The sequence below is a fragment of the Centropristis striata genome, chromosome 24, assembly GCF_030273125.1.
Source record: "Centropristis striata isolate RG_2023a ecotype Rhode Island chromosome 24, C.striata_1.0, whole genome shotgun sequence".
NCBI lineage: Eukaryota > Metazoa > Chordata > Actinopteri > Perciformes > Serranidae > Centropristis > Centropristis striata.
In genome coordinates, this window is record NC_081540.1 from 17,237,810 (window position 1) to 17,251,249 (window position 13,440).

The 13,440-nt window shown below is 37.8% G+C and overlaps 1 protein-coding gene across 1 annotated transcript; it reads left to right on the forward strand.

The window, feature by feature from the left end:
- Positions 1-5,034: 5,034 nt before the first annotated feature.
- On the forward strand, positions 5,035-8,566 carry LOC131963084 (adenosine receptor A1-like). Its single transcript, XM_059328220.1, has 4 exons — positions 5,035-5,214; positions 5,304-5,438; positions 7,035-7,216; positions 7,819-8,566. Exons 1-4 carry the CDS (start codon positions 5,035-5,037, stop codon positions 8,564-8,566), a joined length of 1,245 nt encoding a protein of 414 aa, XP_059184203.1.
- Positions 8,567-13,440: the final 4,874 nt, after the last annotated feature.

The window sequence follows — 13,440 nt, forward strand, 5'->3', positions numbered from 1 at the left end:
TTCTTGTCAATTATATGGCAGAACAGCATTTCTTTTGATGGAAAAACTTTTTATTTATACAGTAAAAAATTGAATAAATTGGCAATCTTAAACATGAAATCAATAGTGCCAATATCTTTTTACCGTAATATTTTTTAAAAGTTCTACCGTTTTTACCGTGAAAACAACAGGGTTTTTTTTTTACAGTGTATGTTTGTTTGTTTTTACTTTTAAATATATATTTTGAATCCATGTAAATGCACCTGTTTCTTACTTTAGCTGCACATTAAGTATCCAGTACTTTACACAGCATGTTTGGCTTCCTCAATCATTCAATCGTTCTTTACCGAAATATCAAAGTGGACTATTTTACAACATAAAAGTGTAGCTCAAGCGTGCATGATTGAAAATTCAATTTCACATGTTTGTTTTTGTTATGAACACGCTGGAGATTTACGTCAATGCATATCAGCTTTTTCCTTTTCAGCCACATCCAGAGCAGTGAAGCAACTGCTGCTGCTCATTCAACAGGCTGCTGCTTGACGTATTCTGCATTATCTTTTTTATCTCCCATGCAAGAAAGAGAGGGAACAGATGAAGAGAGGGAGAAGTGGGAGGTGTGGTTTCATCCCGGCTGCCTGATGCTGCACCAGCTCCTGTCCCAGTTTCCTCTCAGTGTTTCCTGAACATGAATGAACTCTGATGCCTCTCCTTCATCCACATCACATAGTTGTAGTGTCCTGGATGGTCTGGACGGTTCAAATTGTGTGATAACTGCATCTGACGTTGCAAGTGAGTACACATTTCTTTTAGTTATTTCAATATAATCTCTAAGGCAGCGTTTTAGTCTTTTTGGTCATTTAATGTCTTTTTTTAGTCATTTTGTGTCTTTTTTTGGTCATTTTGTTGTTGTTTTTTTGGGCCATTTTGTGTCTTTTTTTGGTCATTTTGTGTCTTTTTTCTAGTCAATTTGTGTCTTTTTGTCATCATTTTGTTTGTTTTTGGTCATTTTGTTTCCCTTTGGTGGTCATTTAGTGTCTTTTTAGTCATTTAGTGTCTTTTTTAGTCATTTTGTTTCTTTTTTTGGTCATTTTGTTTCTTTTTGGGCCATTTTGTGTCTTTATTTGGTCATTTTGTGTCTTTTCTGGTCAATTTGTGTCTTGTTGTGGTAATTTTGTGTCTTTTCTGGTCAAATTTGTGTCTTTTTGTGGTAATTTTGTTTCTTTTTTGGCCATTTTGTGTCTTTTTTTTGGTCATTTTGTTTCTTTTTGGGTCATTTTGTGTCTTTTTTGGTCATTTTGTGTCTTTTTTTGATCATTTTGTGTCTTTTTTGTCATTTTGTGTCTTTTTTTGGTCATTTTGTGTCTTTTTGTGGTCATTTTCTGTCATTTTGTGGTCAATTTGAGTCCTTTTTTGCTTAATTTTATGCAATTTTGTGTCCTTTTTTTATAATTTTGTGTCATTTCGTGGTCAATTTGATTCCTTTTTGGGTAATTTTGTGTCTTTTCTGATAAATCCCAAAGTAGCAAGTTAAGGCTGTTTATGTCCCAATTTACTGTATATTTTATTTAACTTTTTCTCGATATTTACCCACAAGTCAGATCTAAATAGCGATGTGAGAAAAAGCGTGCCTTGTGTGTGTACTGTTGATTAATTTGCTATATGCAGAACAATCATGTTTCTGTAGCAGGGCCACCAGTTCTGAATGTTATCACACGATTGAATGGGCGTTATCAGTTATTATCTTAGAGTGCATGGGTTAAACAAAGCAGGGCTTTCACCCAGGAGACCAGAGTGTGTGTCCCATTTCAAAACAAAAGTCAACCATGTTATTAGAAGTAATGCCAGTTAAACCTCAGAAGTCCAGGAGATTTTGGTTCAAATTTGTCAACTTCCTATGCATTCATTTCTGTCTGTGTTTAGCATCTTTCAGTCTGTCCTTACATCACATGCATGGCTCCTTTTGCTCCACACAAACTTTGCTATCAGTCAGATTTTTTATTTTATTTTAATTAACAAAGTTTAAAGCTGCCAGGAACCCAAAATACAAACAAAAAACATGTGTCTATGGAAATGTACCTTTTTATTTTATTTTATTTTATTTTATTTTACCATTTATAAACACACAAAAAAGCAGAAAAAATAATAAATAACAAAACTACAAAACAGTCTATTTGCATATAAATTAAAAATAGTAATAGTTTTCATTGTAGAAAGAAAATTCTAATTTAAAAATGTTATAGAACATAAATGGCACACTGTGAAAGCTCCTATGATTGAACTTTAACTGGCTTTCTCAGCTTGTCTACATATCATATATAAATAAAGTTATTACTTGTTATTACGTGTATTTTCAATAAATAGATGGACTCCAGAGGGTTAAAGTCCAACGTAACTACAGGTACATCTCAAAAAATTAGAATATCGTAAAAAAATATATATATTTTTTTTGTGAAACTCGTATATTATATAGATTCATTACACAGAGTGAAATATTTCAAGCCTGTTTTTCTTGTAATTTTGATGATTCTGGCTTAGAGATAATGAAAACACAAAACTCATGTCTCAGAAAATTTGAATATTACATAAGATCAATGAAAAAAGGATATTTAAACACAAATGTCAGGCTTCTGAAAAGTATCTTCATTTTTATACATCAATACTTGGTTGGGCTCCTTTTGAATGATGAATTTCTGCATTAATACTTGGTGGCATGGAGGAGATCAGCCTCCAGCACCATGTTGCTTTTATAGCAGCCTTCAGCTCATCTGGTGTCTCTCACCTTCCTCTTGACAACAGCCCATTGACTCCTATGGGCTTCAGGTCAGCCCAGTTATCTGGCCAGTCCAGCCCAGTAACACCATGGTCACTGAAGCAGCTTTTGGTACCTTTACCAGTGTGGGCAGGTTCCAAGTCCTGCTGGAAAAGGAAAGCAGCATCTCAAAAGAGCTTGTGGAAGCATGAAGACTCTAAAATGTCCTGCTAGATGGCTGCTATGTTGACTGTGGACTTCAGAAAACACAGTGGAGCAACAGCAGCAGAGGACATGGCCCCAAACCACCACTGACCCAGGACCAGCACATTACACTGACCAGCAATATTGTAGTTTTATACTGACACACTGAGTTTTGTGTTTTCATTATCTCTAAGCCAGAATCATCAAAATTACAAGAAAAACAGGCTTGAAATATTTCACTCTGTGCAATGAATCTATATGATGTATGAGTTTCACTTGAAACACACAAAGAATGACAAAAACACAAATAAAAACACACATAAAAACACAAAAATTACAAAAAACAGATAAAACACAAAAAACGACAAAAAACTGTTAAACACAAAAAACGACAAAAAAACACATAAAAATACACAATAAACACACAAAAACAATTTTTTTTAAAAACAAAAAACACATAAAATCCTACATCAAAAATGTCAAAAAGCACTTCACTTTTTGAAATGATAGACAAAAAATATTGAACTTTTTCATGATATTCCTGTATGTCACTTATGTGGTCCTCATAACAGCTTCACTTCTGGCATTTACGTGCATTTATTTTACTTTTTAAACTACCTTTTATAACTCTTAACCCAGAAGTTTTTCAGCCTGTTCCATTGTCTGTTTCTAGTTGCTTTTAAGACACCGATACATGTTTTAGATGTAGATCTTCACATTTAAAGGGAAAAGTAATTTTCTCTGTTTTCTTTAATCTGCATTACAACAGAACTTTGGTAAAATTGAATGTACAAAAAGTTTTCTTCTTTCTTGATTCTTCTTGCATTTTGGGCAAACTACTTTTTTTTTTAAACATTAACACATTAAGCCTGAAAAAAGGGTTAAATTGAGAATTAGGTGGAGGGTGTTGCATTTTTTTCCAAGTCAAGGGAAGGGTCCATACCACAGTAATTATAGTTAACGAAACTAACAAAATAACGAAAACTAGAGTTGAAAAAACATTTTTGTTAACTGAAATAAAAATTAAAATGAGATAAAAAAAAAAAAAAAAGATAACTAACTGAAATTGTATTTTGTGGTTACAAAACTAACTAAAACTGCGTGCAGTATTTTGTTTTAATTGCTGCAAATTCATGTATTTATATGTGTGCTCAGCAACAAGCAACAGGTTTGAATCATTATCAGTGTGTTTGAATAGTCAACATGTGTGTGTGTGTGACATTGTTTTTGTCCCTTATCAGGAACAATTTTCACCGCTCAGTTGGTCAGCACAAAGGCCACACACTGAGCTTCATAACAACCACTGTTCCCTGCTTCTCTTTACATTAATTCACTCTGTGCAATCCATGTGTAAACTCCAAACCGTTGAGTTTTTATATTCTATATCTTTGCAATAAATTAATTCCATCATTCAGTATCGCAGGTTTTCCTCAAATAACTTGTTTTTGATCTTCATACATCCTAATTTTTTGTTTTGCTTATAATGCACAAGGTCGTTTTTGACCCTTGTTGTGCATTAGAAGGTGTTTATATGTTGTCACCAATTTAAAACCTGACAAAGACGACACAAAAATTAACTATCCTATTTTATTAAACTGGTGTTTTTCCAATGGAAATTACATTTTTGTGGCTCTAATAAGTCCCAAATGTAAAATATGTGATTTTCCAATGTAATCTGGTGGTTCTAACAACTCTTTTAAAGTTAAACCTTCAAAATAAGACAAACATAGTTACACATATACTCAAATTGTTAATTCAGTGTATCACTTTTTGTATCACTACGCTTCTAATGTACAAGGTCATTTTTGACCCATGAGTGTAAACTTGATGTAATAATACAAAAAATATTTTTCTTCATAAAGTATGAAAGGAAAAATGTATATAATGATCTGTTGTAATAAAAAAAAAAAACGATATTCAAACACACAGCAGCATGAAATAACATGGGGAATGAATGCGGGTCATTTTTGACCCATGTTGTGCATTAGATGGTGTTTATATGTTGTGAATCAAAGGGTTAAAATAAGAATGCTGCTCATGAGGCCTGGATTTATTTTCAATTTTGTATTCTTATTTCAAGGTTTTTCACGACTGTCATTATGAACGTGACTCCCGGCAGCTGTACGGCAGAGATGCCGTATGGATACCAGCCCCGTATGAAAGGCTTTTACATTGCCACTGAGCTTATCATCGCAGTGCTGGCCATCATAGGAAACCTCCTGGTCTGTCTGGCTGTCACCCGCAACAAGAAACTCCGCACTGTCACCAACTATTTCCTGGTGAGGAAATCTGTTTCATCCCGATCTGAAATGTGGGAGCGTAACAAACCTCAAAAGTGTGTTTTAATTCTTTATGCATGTGTGTGAAGGTGTCCTTGGCAGTGGCGGACATCCTGGTAGGATTGGTGGCGATTCCCTGTGCAGTGCTAACAGATCTGGGTCGACCTCGCCATAACCTGCCCCTCTGCCTGGTGCTGCTTAGCATGCTCATGGTACTCACCCAGGTAGGAACGCTGCTGGTCACCAGTTCATATGCTGTCACTCTGTCCACAATAGTTCCTTATGAGGCTACAGGTATGAAAATGATTAGGGTGGTGAGGGAGGGTTGAAAACTTGTGCCCCACATTCAATTTTTGTTTTATTGTTTTAAACATCTGGTTAGCATTGGGAAACTAAAATTCTTGGTTAAGTTTAGGCACCAAAACTACATGGTTAAGATTAGGAAAAAAATTAGGTTTTTGGCAAAAATTACGGTGGCCCTGAGAGCTCACAGTTCAGCAAGAAAACACATGCAAATACACAAAACACAAGCAAATTGAGAAAGCATCTTCATCAATTTGACAACACAAGCACAGTATTTACAAAACATGCTGTAAAGACCACAACACAACAGAAGTGTTTCCAGAGGACACTTAAAAGTGATGCACATGTCTGGACACGCTTGATATTATCACGTTATTTCATGATAATGATAATTTTACATTATAACGTGAAATTATTACGTTATTTTATGATAAGGATATTTTCATGATAAGGATATTTTAATGTTACAATGTGATATATTGTGTATCAATCACATTGCAGTTAAACAGATCAAATAAATGAATGATAGTTGGTCTCTCTCAACGGCACCGAGTTGGTCTTCGTCTTGCTAGCCGGCTATTGCTAACACACTATTGATCGCCAGCTAACGTGAGCATGCTATGATCAGCCGCTAACATTATAACGTGAAATTATCATTATTTTGAAATAACTTTTAAGTGTCCTCTGGAAACAGTCTACTTGCAGCACAGTCAAATTGATGATGATGTTTTCTCAATTTGCTTGTGTTTTGTGTATTTGCATGTGTTTTCTTAAGTTGCAGTTGCTGTGAGCTCTCAGGGCCACTGTATAAAATAACTTAAAATAACTTTGGTGCATAACTACGGACCTATAATTACATACAGAAGTTAATTTACAGGTTTACTTAAAATATGTCTCCAGTCTAGCATTTTGGTTCAACGCTTTTTGCAAAAAAAACGGCCATTTACCTATTGACCTAAATACAAATAGAATTTTTTTTGCAACCGGTGGTGTCTCCCCCTGCTGGACATCAGAAAGAATGCAGTTTTAAGGCGCCATGTTGGCCTCAGTGTTCAGGCCCAGAGGTCGAAGATGGGGGTGGATCAAGATATTTTTTAATAAAATTTTATGGACAATACAGTATGTGCATAGCAGTCCCATATTGCATGTGCTATTTAAAAAAAAAAAAGTATATGTTAAATGTATTTATGAATTAATTAAATGGGATGTTTTTTTTAAACATTTATCTCTCATGTATTTATGCAAAAATAAATTCTGATTATAATTTATTGAATAATTTGTATTTGCACTTCTTGCAGTCGTCCAGCAGATGGTGCTGTTATCCACATATTACATTGCAGGTATAAGTGCAAACAGTGAAAGAGAACAGCCACCAGCTGCCTGTATTCTATGAGATGGAACAGTTGATTGCAAACTAAGCTCTCTTTTATTTTGTTATTTTATTTATTTTTAAACGCCAAGAAACTCATCAGTTTCTAATCATACTAAAGACTCTGTATGGCCTCCCTGTCTTCCAGAGCTCCATCCTGAGTCTGTTAGCAGTAGCAGCGGAGCGCTACATGGCCATCCTTCTGCCCTTTAAGTACCAGCGCATCATGAGCCCAAGGAACGCCCAGCTGGCCCTGCTGGCCACATGGGGCCTGGGAGCCATCACTGGCACAGTGCCCCTCATGGACTGGAGGAGACAGACAGACTCGGAGTAAGAGAATAAGGACTTTGTGTGTGTGTGTATATCAAGGTTATAATAGTTTTGGATTTTTCATTAGTTTTAGTTTTAATTTTGTTGTGAATTTTTGTTTTCAAATTCAATTAGTTTTAATTAGTTTGCTTGTTTTAGTTTAGTTTTTGAAAATGCTTAGTTTTTTATTAGTTTTAGAGTTAGTTTTAGTTTTTTTGTAATGGGGTATTTGTTTGGTGCAAGATTCAAAAAAGTCACAATAAATTATGCCTTTATTTCCTTTTATTATCCATCTCAGCCCCAATAATTTTATTAAGTCATAAAACCAGGTAGATGAAATAGGTTTCATATCAACCAAAAAGGTTTACGTATGAAAAAAGTTGACAAAGACGAAAACGAAGGACATTTTCACTATAATTTTAGTTAGTTTTGTAACCACAAAATACAGTTTCAGTTAGTTATCGTTTTTATAAAAACTCTCATTTTTATTTTTATTTCAGTTAACGAAAATGTTTTTTCAATTCTAGTTTTTGTTATTTCGTTTGTTTTCGTTAACTATAATAACCTTGGTGTATATATGTATATATATATGTGTAAATATGTGGGTGTGTATGTCATTCCAGCTATTGTATCTTCACTTGTGTGGTGGACATGAGCTACATGGTCTATTTCAACTTCTTCTGCTGCCTCCTGGTGCCACTGGTGGCCATGTTCATCATCTACGGCCACATTTTCCTCACTGTCCACCGTCAGCTGAGACGCATCGCTGTTGCCAGGGGACCCCCAGAAGATCGGACAGCTTCAGGCAGTGCAAGCACCGGAACAGAGGACATTGGGAGTTCTGCATCTGGGAGCACCATGGGATGTAGTGCAGACATGGGGAGAGGAAAAGGAACCAGCAGAGAAAAGAAGGAAAATATGGGAAAATGTGTAGCTGGGGAGGAAGTAGAGTCTGGCATTGGGTATCTTATTGAAACTGAGAATACCATCGTCTTTCCAAACCGAGGGTTAAGGATTGCCTCGGCTGAATCTACCAGCTCCGCCTCTGGCCCTGCAAACCCCCGTCCAGGAGAGTCCAACCAGGCCAAATCCAACGTTCCAACTTGTCAGGAGATGCGTAAAGCCACCTCCCTCTTCCTGGTGCTGTTCCTCTTCATGGTGTGCTGGATGCCCATCCACCTCATTAACTGTGTTCTGCTGCTCTGCCCACAGTGTGAGGTCCCCATGTCAATCACACTATCAGCCATTTTGCTCTCCCACGCCAACTCGGCCCTCAACCCGATCCTGTACGCGTACCGTATGAGGTCGTTCAGGCACACTCTGATAGGAATGTGGAGAGGAATTTGGAGCGTTATGCCAAAACAGCAGTAGAGCAGCACTGTGGTTCAAACATGCTGAAGGTCAGGGCTGGTTAGGGTTGCCAACTCCCTGAAAATAAATAAGGGACCCCTCATTGGCAGGGCCGGCCCACCCGATTGCCTTCACCCATCCTGGTGTAGTGAATTTTTTAGCCCCTTTTTTTGGTGAGTGAAGTGATTTTTTAACGATTTGACTCGAACCTGAATTTAATTAGATGCATATTTGTGTGTGACATGAATACATGGAAAACAAATTATTATCTAGCGATTCACTTTAATACAAAATAACAATGGGGATCTAGTCTTCAATGATGTAGTGGAGTTTGCTGATACCAATTTGATTTACTCCTTTTATTGGCTTTTAAAATGCAGCATGTATGCAACTGAACGGTCATTTTGGAAGATTTTGGCATTCCATAATTCCAAATTTTGCAGTAAAAAGGCATGAAATTCATGTCATGAGCACATGGGGACCTGGTCTTCAAGAATGTACTGGAGTTTGCTGATAACAATTTGATCAACTTATTTTATTGGAGCAGCATGAATACAACTGAATGGCTATTTTGGAGTCATGCTGTCAGCTGACAAACGGGCTACCGTAAAGTGCAATGTAATTGCGCACTAAAATTTAATTGACAATTTGTCCACTGATTTTTGTTGCTATCTACAGCTGTTTCACTACTTTTTCCCAACCGCAGAACTTCCATGTTTTAGTCTTGTCAGTACTTGGATGGGAGAGTTCCTGGGAATACCACTTCACTTCTCTTTACAAACAGCAGAGGGCGCTGCTGCTTCATCAGTGGAGGGAAAAAAAAGGATGGGAGATGATTTATCCACTAATTTATTATCTGTAACTGCCTATCAATAAATTTAAAAGGATTTGAAATAAAACACATAAACCTATCTGTGATATAAGGGAGGAGGAGTTTTTATTTCATTTTTTAATAATTGATTTTTCTGCTTTTCTTTCAACACCAAACTGTTTTTTAAGTACCATGCAACAAAATAAAATTATAAAGTAAATGAAAGAAAACCGGAATGTTTTCAGGAATCTATTCTTCTGTAAAAATAATTTTCCAAGAAAAATAAAAATGTTGATTGCTAATTCATGTGTTTAATCTTTTCTGATACACAAATCACATTTTCCTTCGTTAATTCAGAGAAATTGATCAAATCTAGGGAATAACCAGTAAGGCACGTCTTCCCAGAAGGCACTGGCATATTTACATTTGTAGAATACATGCTCTGCTGTTTCAATATGTTATATATTCTTTATATCATTTTAAAGTAGACTTTTAAAGGGCGCTGTTTGTCTGTAAAGGATGAGATAACCCCGCCCATCTGATGTCATGCCCCGCCCATGTCATACATGACCCCGCCCACCCTGCAGACAGGTTATTGGAGGCAGAGGCATTCTTCTCTGCCATCCAATAGTCCTCTCGATCAGCCCTTTAATTTTATCCCTCTGGATGTGGTGGAAGTCTACAGAGCTTTAAAGCAACTGGATTCTTCCAAATCTGCTGGTCCTGATATGATAGACCCATATTTCCTCAGGATTGCTGCAGATTTTATTGCAGACCCACTGACTCATATTTTTTAATCTTACTTTCTCCAATAATCAGATCCCTATTATTTGGAAATCTGCCTTTGTTTTTCCTTTGCTGAAAGGAGGTGACCCCACTGTCCTCAATAATTATAGGCAAATCTCTAAATTATGTGTTTTAGTCAAAATTCTAGAGAACCTGGTCAGTGAGCAACTTAAAGTATTTTATCACACCATCAGTCAGGTTTTAGAAAATGGCACAGTTCATCATCTGCAGCTTTAAAAGTGGTGAATGATTTCATCCAGGCATTTATGGAGTAAGACCGCTGTCAAAAAGATGTGTCCATGTTATAAGCATTCGTATTTGTAATGATAAACATTTGTGTGTAAATAAAAAAGTTGTACCCAAAATTCTGCTGTCACACACATGAGTCTGATAAATTATTAGGGTTAGGATTGTTTTTATGTGAGTATGAATCTAAAAGCTGTGAGTGCAAAGTCTTGTGAATACAACTCTAATTTCTACGACTACGAGTCTTCACTGTGAACACGAATTCAAGTTTGTGGGTACGAGTCGAAAAACTGTTGAAATGACGTCACAGGCAGGTCACAGGCAGGTCACAGGGGAAAGCAATCGAACCCCGAAAAATGCGCCGAAGGATGGCTGACAACATGGACACCGTCGGGGAAGCATCATCATAAATAAAATGTCAACTTTATTTAATAACAACAACTAAATAAAAATAAATAAATGTTGGATGTGTTATTTACTTTACCTGTGATGATGATGATGATGCTTCCCCGACGGTGTCCATGTTGTCAGCCATCCTTCGGCGCATTTTTCGGGGTTCGATTGCTTTCCCCTGTGACCTGCCTGTGACCTGCCTGTGACGTCATTTCAACAGTTTTTCGACTCGTACCCACAAACTTGAATTCGTGTTCACAGTGAAGACTCGTAGTCGTAGAAATTAGAGTTGTATTCACAAGACTTTGCACTCACAGCTTTTAGATTCATACTCACATAAAAACAATCCTAACCCTAATAATTTATCAGACTCATGTGTGTGACAGCAGAATTTTGGGTACAACTTTTTTATTTACACACAAATGTTTATCATTACAAATACGAATGCTTATAACATGGACACATCTTTTTGACAGCGGTCTTACTCCATAGGCATTGGATTGCAAAAAATATTGTGCAGCCCTTTTTATTGATTTATCAAAGGCTTTTGACACAGTAGATCATAACGTCTTGGCAAACAATCTTTTTTAATATTGGTCTTTCTGAACATGCTGTCTGTTGATCCTCCAACTACTTATTGTCAAGAACACAATCTGTGCTGATTTCCGGCTCTTCCTCTGCCTTCCTCCCTTTGTCAGAAGGTGTGGCCCAGGGCTTGATCCTGGGTCCTCTTTTGTTCTCGCTATACGTTAATAATTTTTGTGATCATGTATCAAATGCCTCATTTCATTTCTATGCAGATGATACAGTCATTTATTGTTCATCCCCTTCCCTAGTAGCTTCACAGCCCTCGGGCCTAGGGGCTTTTTAAGGGAAATAAAACAGAAGTCAAACTAGCTTTCCAACAAGTGAAACAAACCTATAAACAAGCGAGTAATTGCCCCCCACTGGTACCCATGGTAATGACTTTTTCCAAACAACTGTCAACATTTGACTCAGACCTGAAATCCCACTTCCAACAAACAGTTTAAACAAATCACAGCACATAGAAGAAATAAAAACCTAGGTGATATACTAGTCCACACGGCATTCAGTAAACCTACTAACAACCACCAAAAAATAAAAAAAAGATAGTGGGGATGAAGCCAGGGGTTTGATCTGGGAAGGTGGGGTGGATCTTGAGAGCAGCTTAAGGTGGACAGCGGAGGGGTTGATGACAGTCTCTATTTCGTAGGGTCCAATAAAGCGAGGGGTGAGTTTCTTAGAGGTGGCCTGAATAGAAATATCTCTTGAGGATAACCAAACTTTCTTACCTGGTGTGTACTGGGGAGCATCAGAACGGCGGAGCTCCATGCAGATGGGTCCTTTTCAGCCATGCACCACTGTCCCAGGAACTGATTAGACCGTTCTGCTAGGCCATTGGTCTGTGGATGGTAACCAGACGTCAGACTCACGGTGGCCCCCAAAGCCTGGCAGAACGACCGCCAAACTTGAGAGATGAACTGCGGGGTCCGATCCTCTTCGTCTCCTCCTCCCCCTCCTCCTCTCCAGAATTTCAGTAGAGGTGAGCAGCCCACCAGCTCAACCCAACTAACAAAAATGTATCCCACAAAAACATACTTCAAGATCCTACAAGCTATTCATCATTCTGAAATCATAACCAACTCAATTACAACGGACTCTTTCCCTAAGGGCATGAGAAACAAGGTAAAGAAACTTACCATGTTCATCAAACCTGCGGTGCCAAACCCTACCATCCTGGAGAGAGTTAAAATAAATACAGATAATTGGATGAGAGTTAGCATGGCCAATGGCAACGGCAAAGCGCTGAGTAGAACCTCTCCACCGCAGAGCCAAAACTAGTCCGCCACTGCTTGTGTAGCATAGTGATATGGGCAAATCCTTGGTGCAGGTTGAGTCTGGTTCCCCTTCTTTAAAGTTACTGCTGGCTCTCGTCTCGAGCTGAGCCTAGATGGGGCACGTTCTCCATCACGTTTAGGCTAGTTCCCAGATTGTGTCACAGAGGCTCCATCTCAGTTTTCCCACATTTTGGCTTCCTTCTTTCTCAAAGCATTCAGACGTTCCCACCATATCCTGTTCCGTCCCATACGGCACTGGTTTTAGGTCCTTGTTCACTCGCACGTCTCCCACTTTCTTTATAGATGATGCCGTGTCTAACAGGTCTACATAAAACAGTCCACTCATGAATGTGTTGTTGTAGTATTCTTTAGACCCTATTCTAAAATTTACCTGCTGATAGGAGTGGTTCAGTTGGCTTGGCTCATAGTAGACACACAAGTAAGTCCCTTCATCTTCTTTCTTGACACTCTGTATTAACAGTGAACAGTCTCCATTTTGTTCTTCATTTAGGAAACATCTTCGCTGCATGGGGCAAGGCCCATCTCCACTTCTGAATAAGCAGAAGAGTAATATGCAATAGGTTGGGGGCTAGTCCCTGTACCAGTGGGCTGAGCAAGAACAGTGCAGGCATATCTGGCCTCATGAGACGACGAGACATACATCACAACATTTTTTGAATAATCAGGCAACGTCAATGCTGGTGCCTGTAGCAATTTCTGTTCGATTGTTGCTAATGCCAGGTAACCTTCTTGTGTCCAGGTGAGATTAAAATGCAATTGACCGCTTCCAGTGTCTTGAA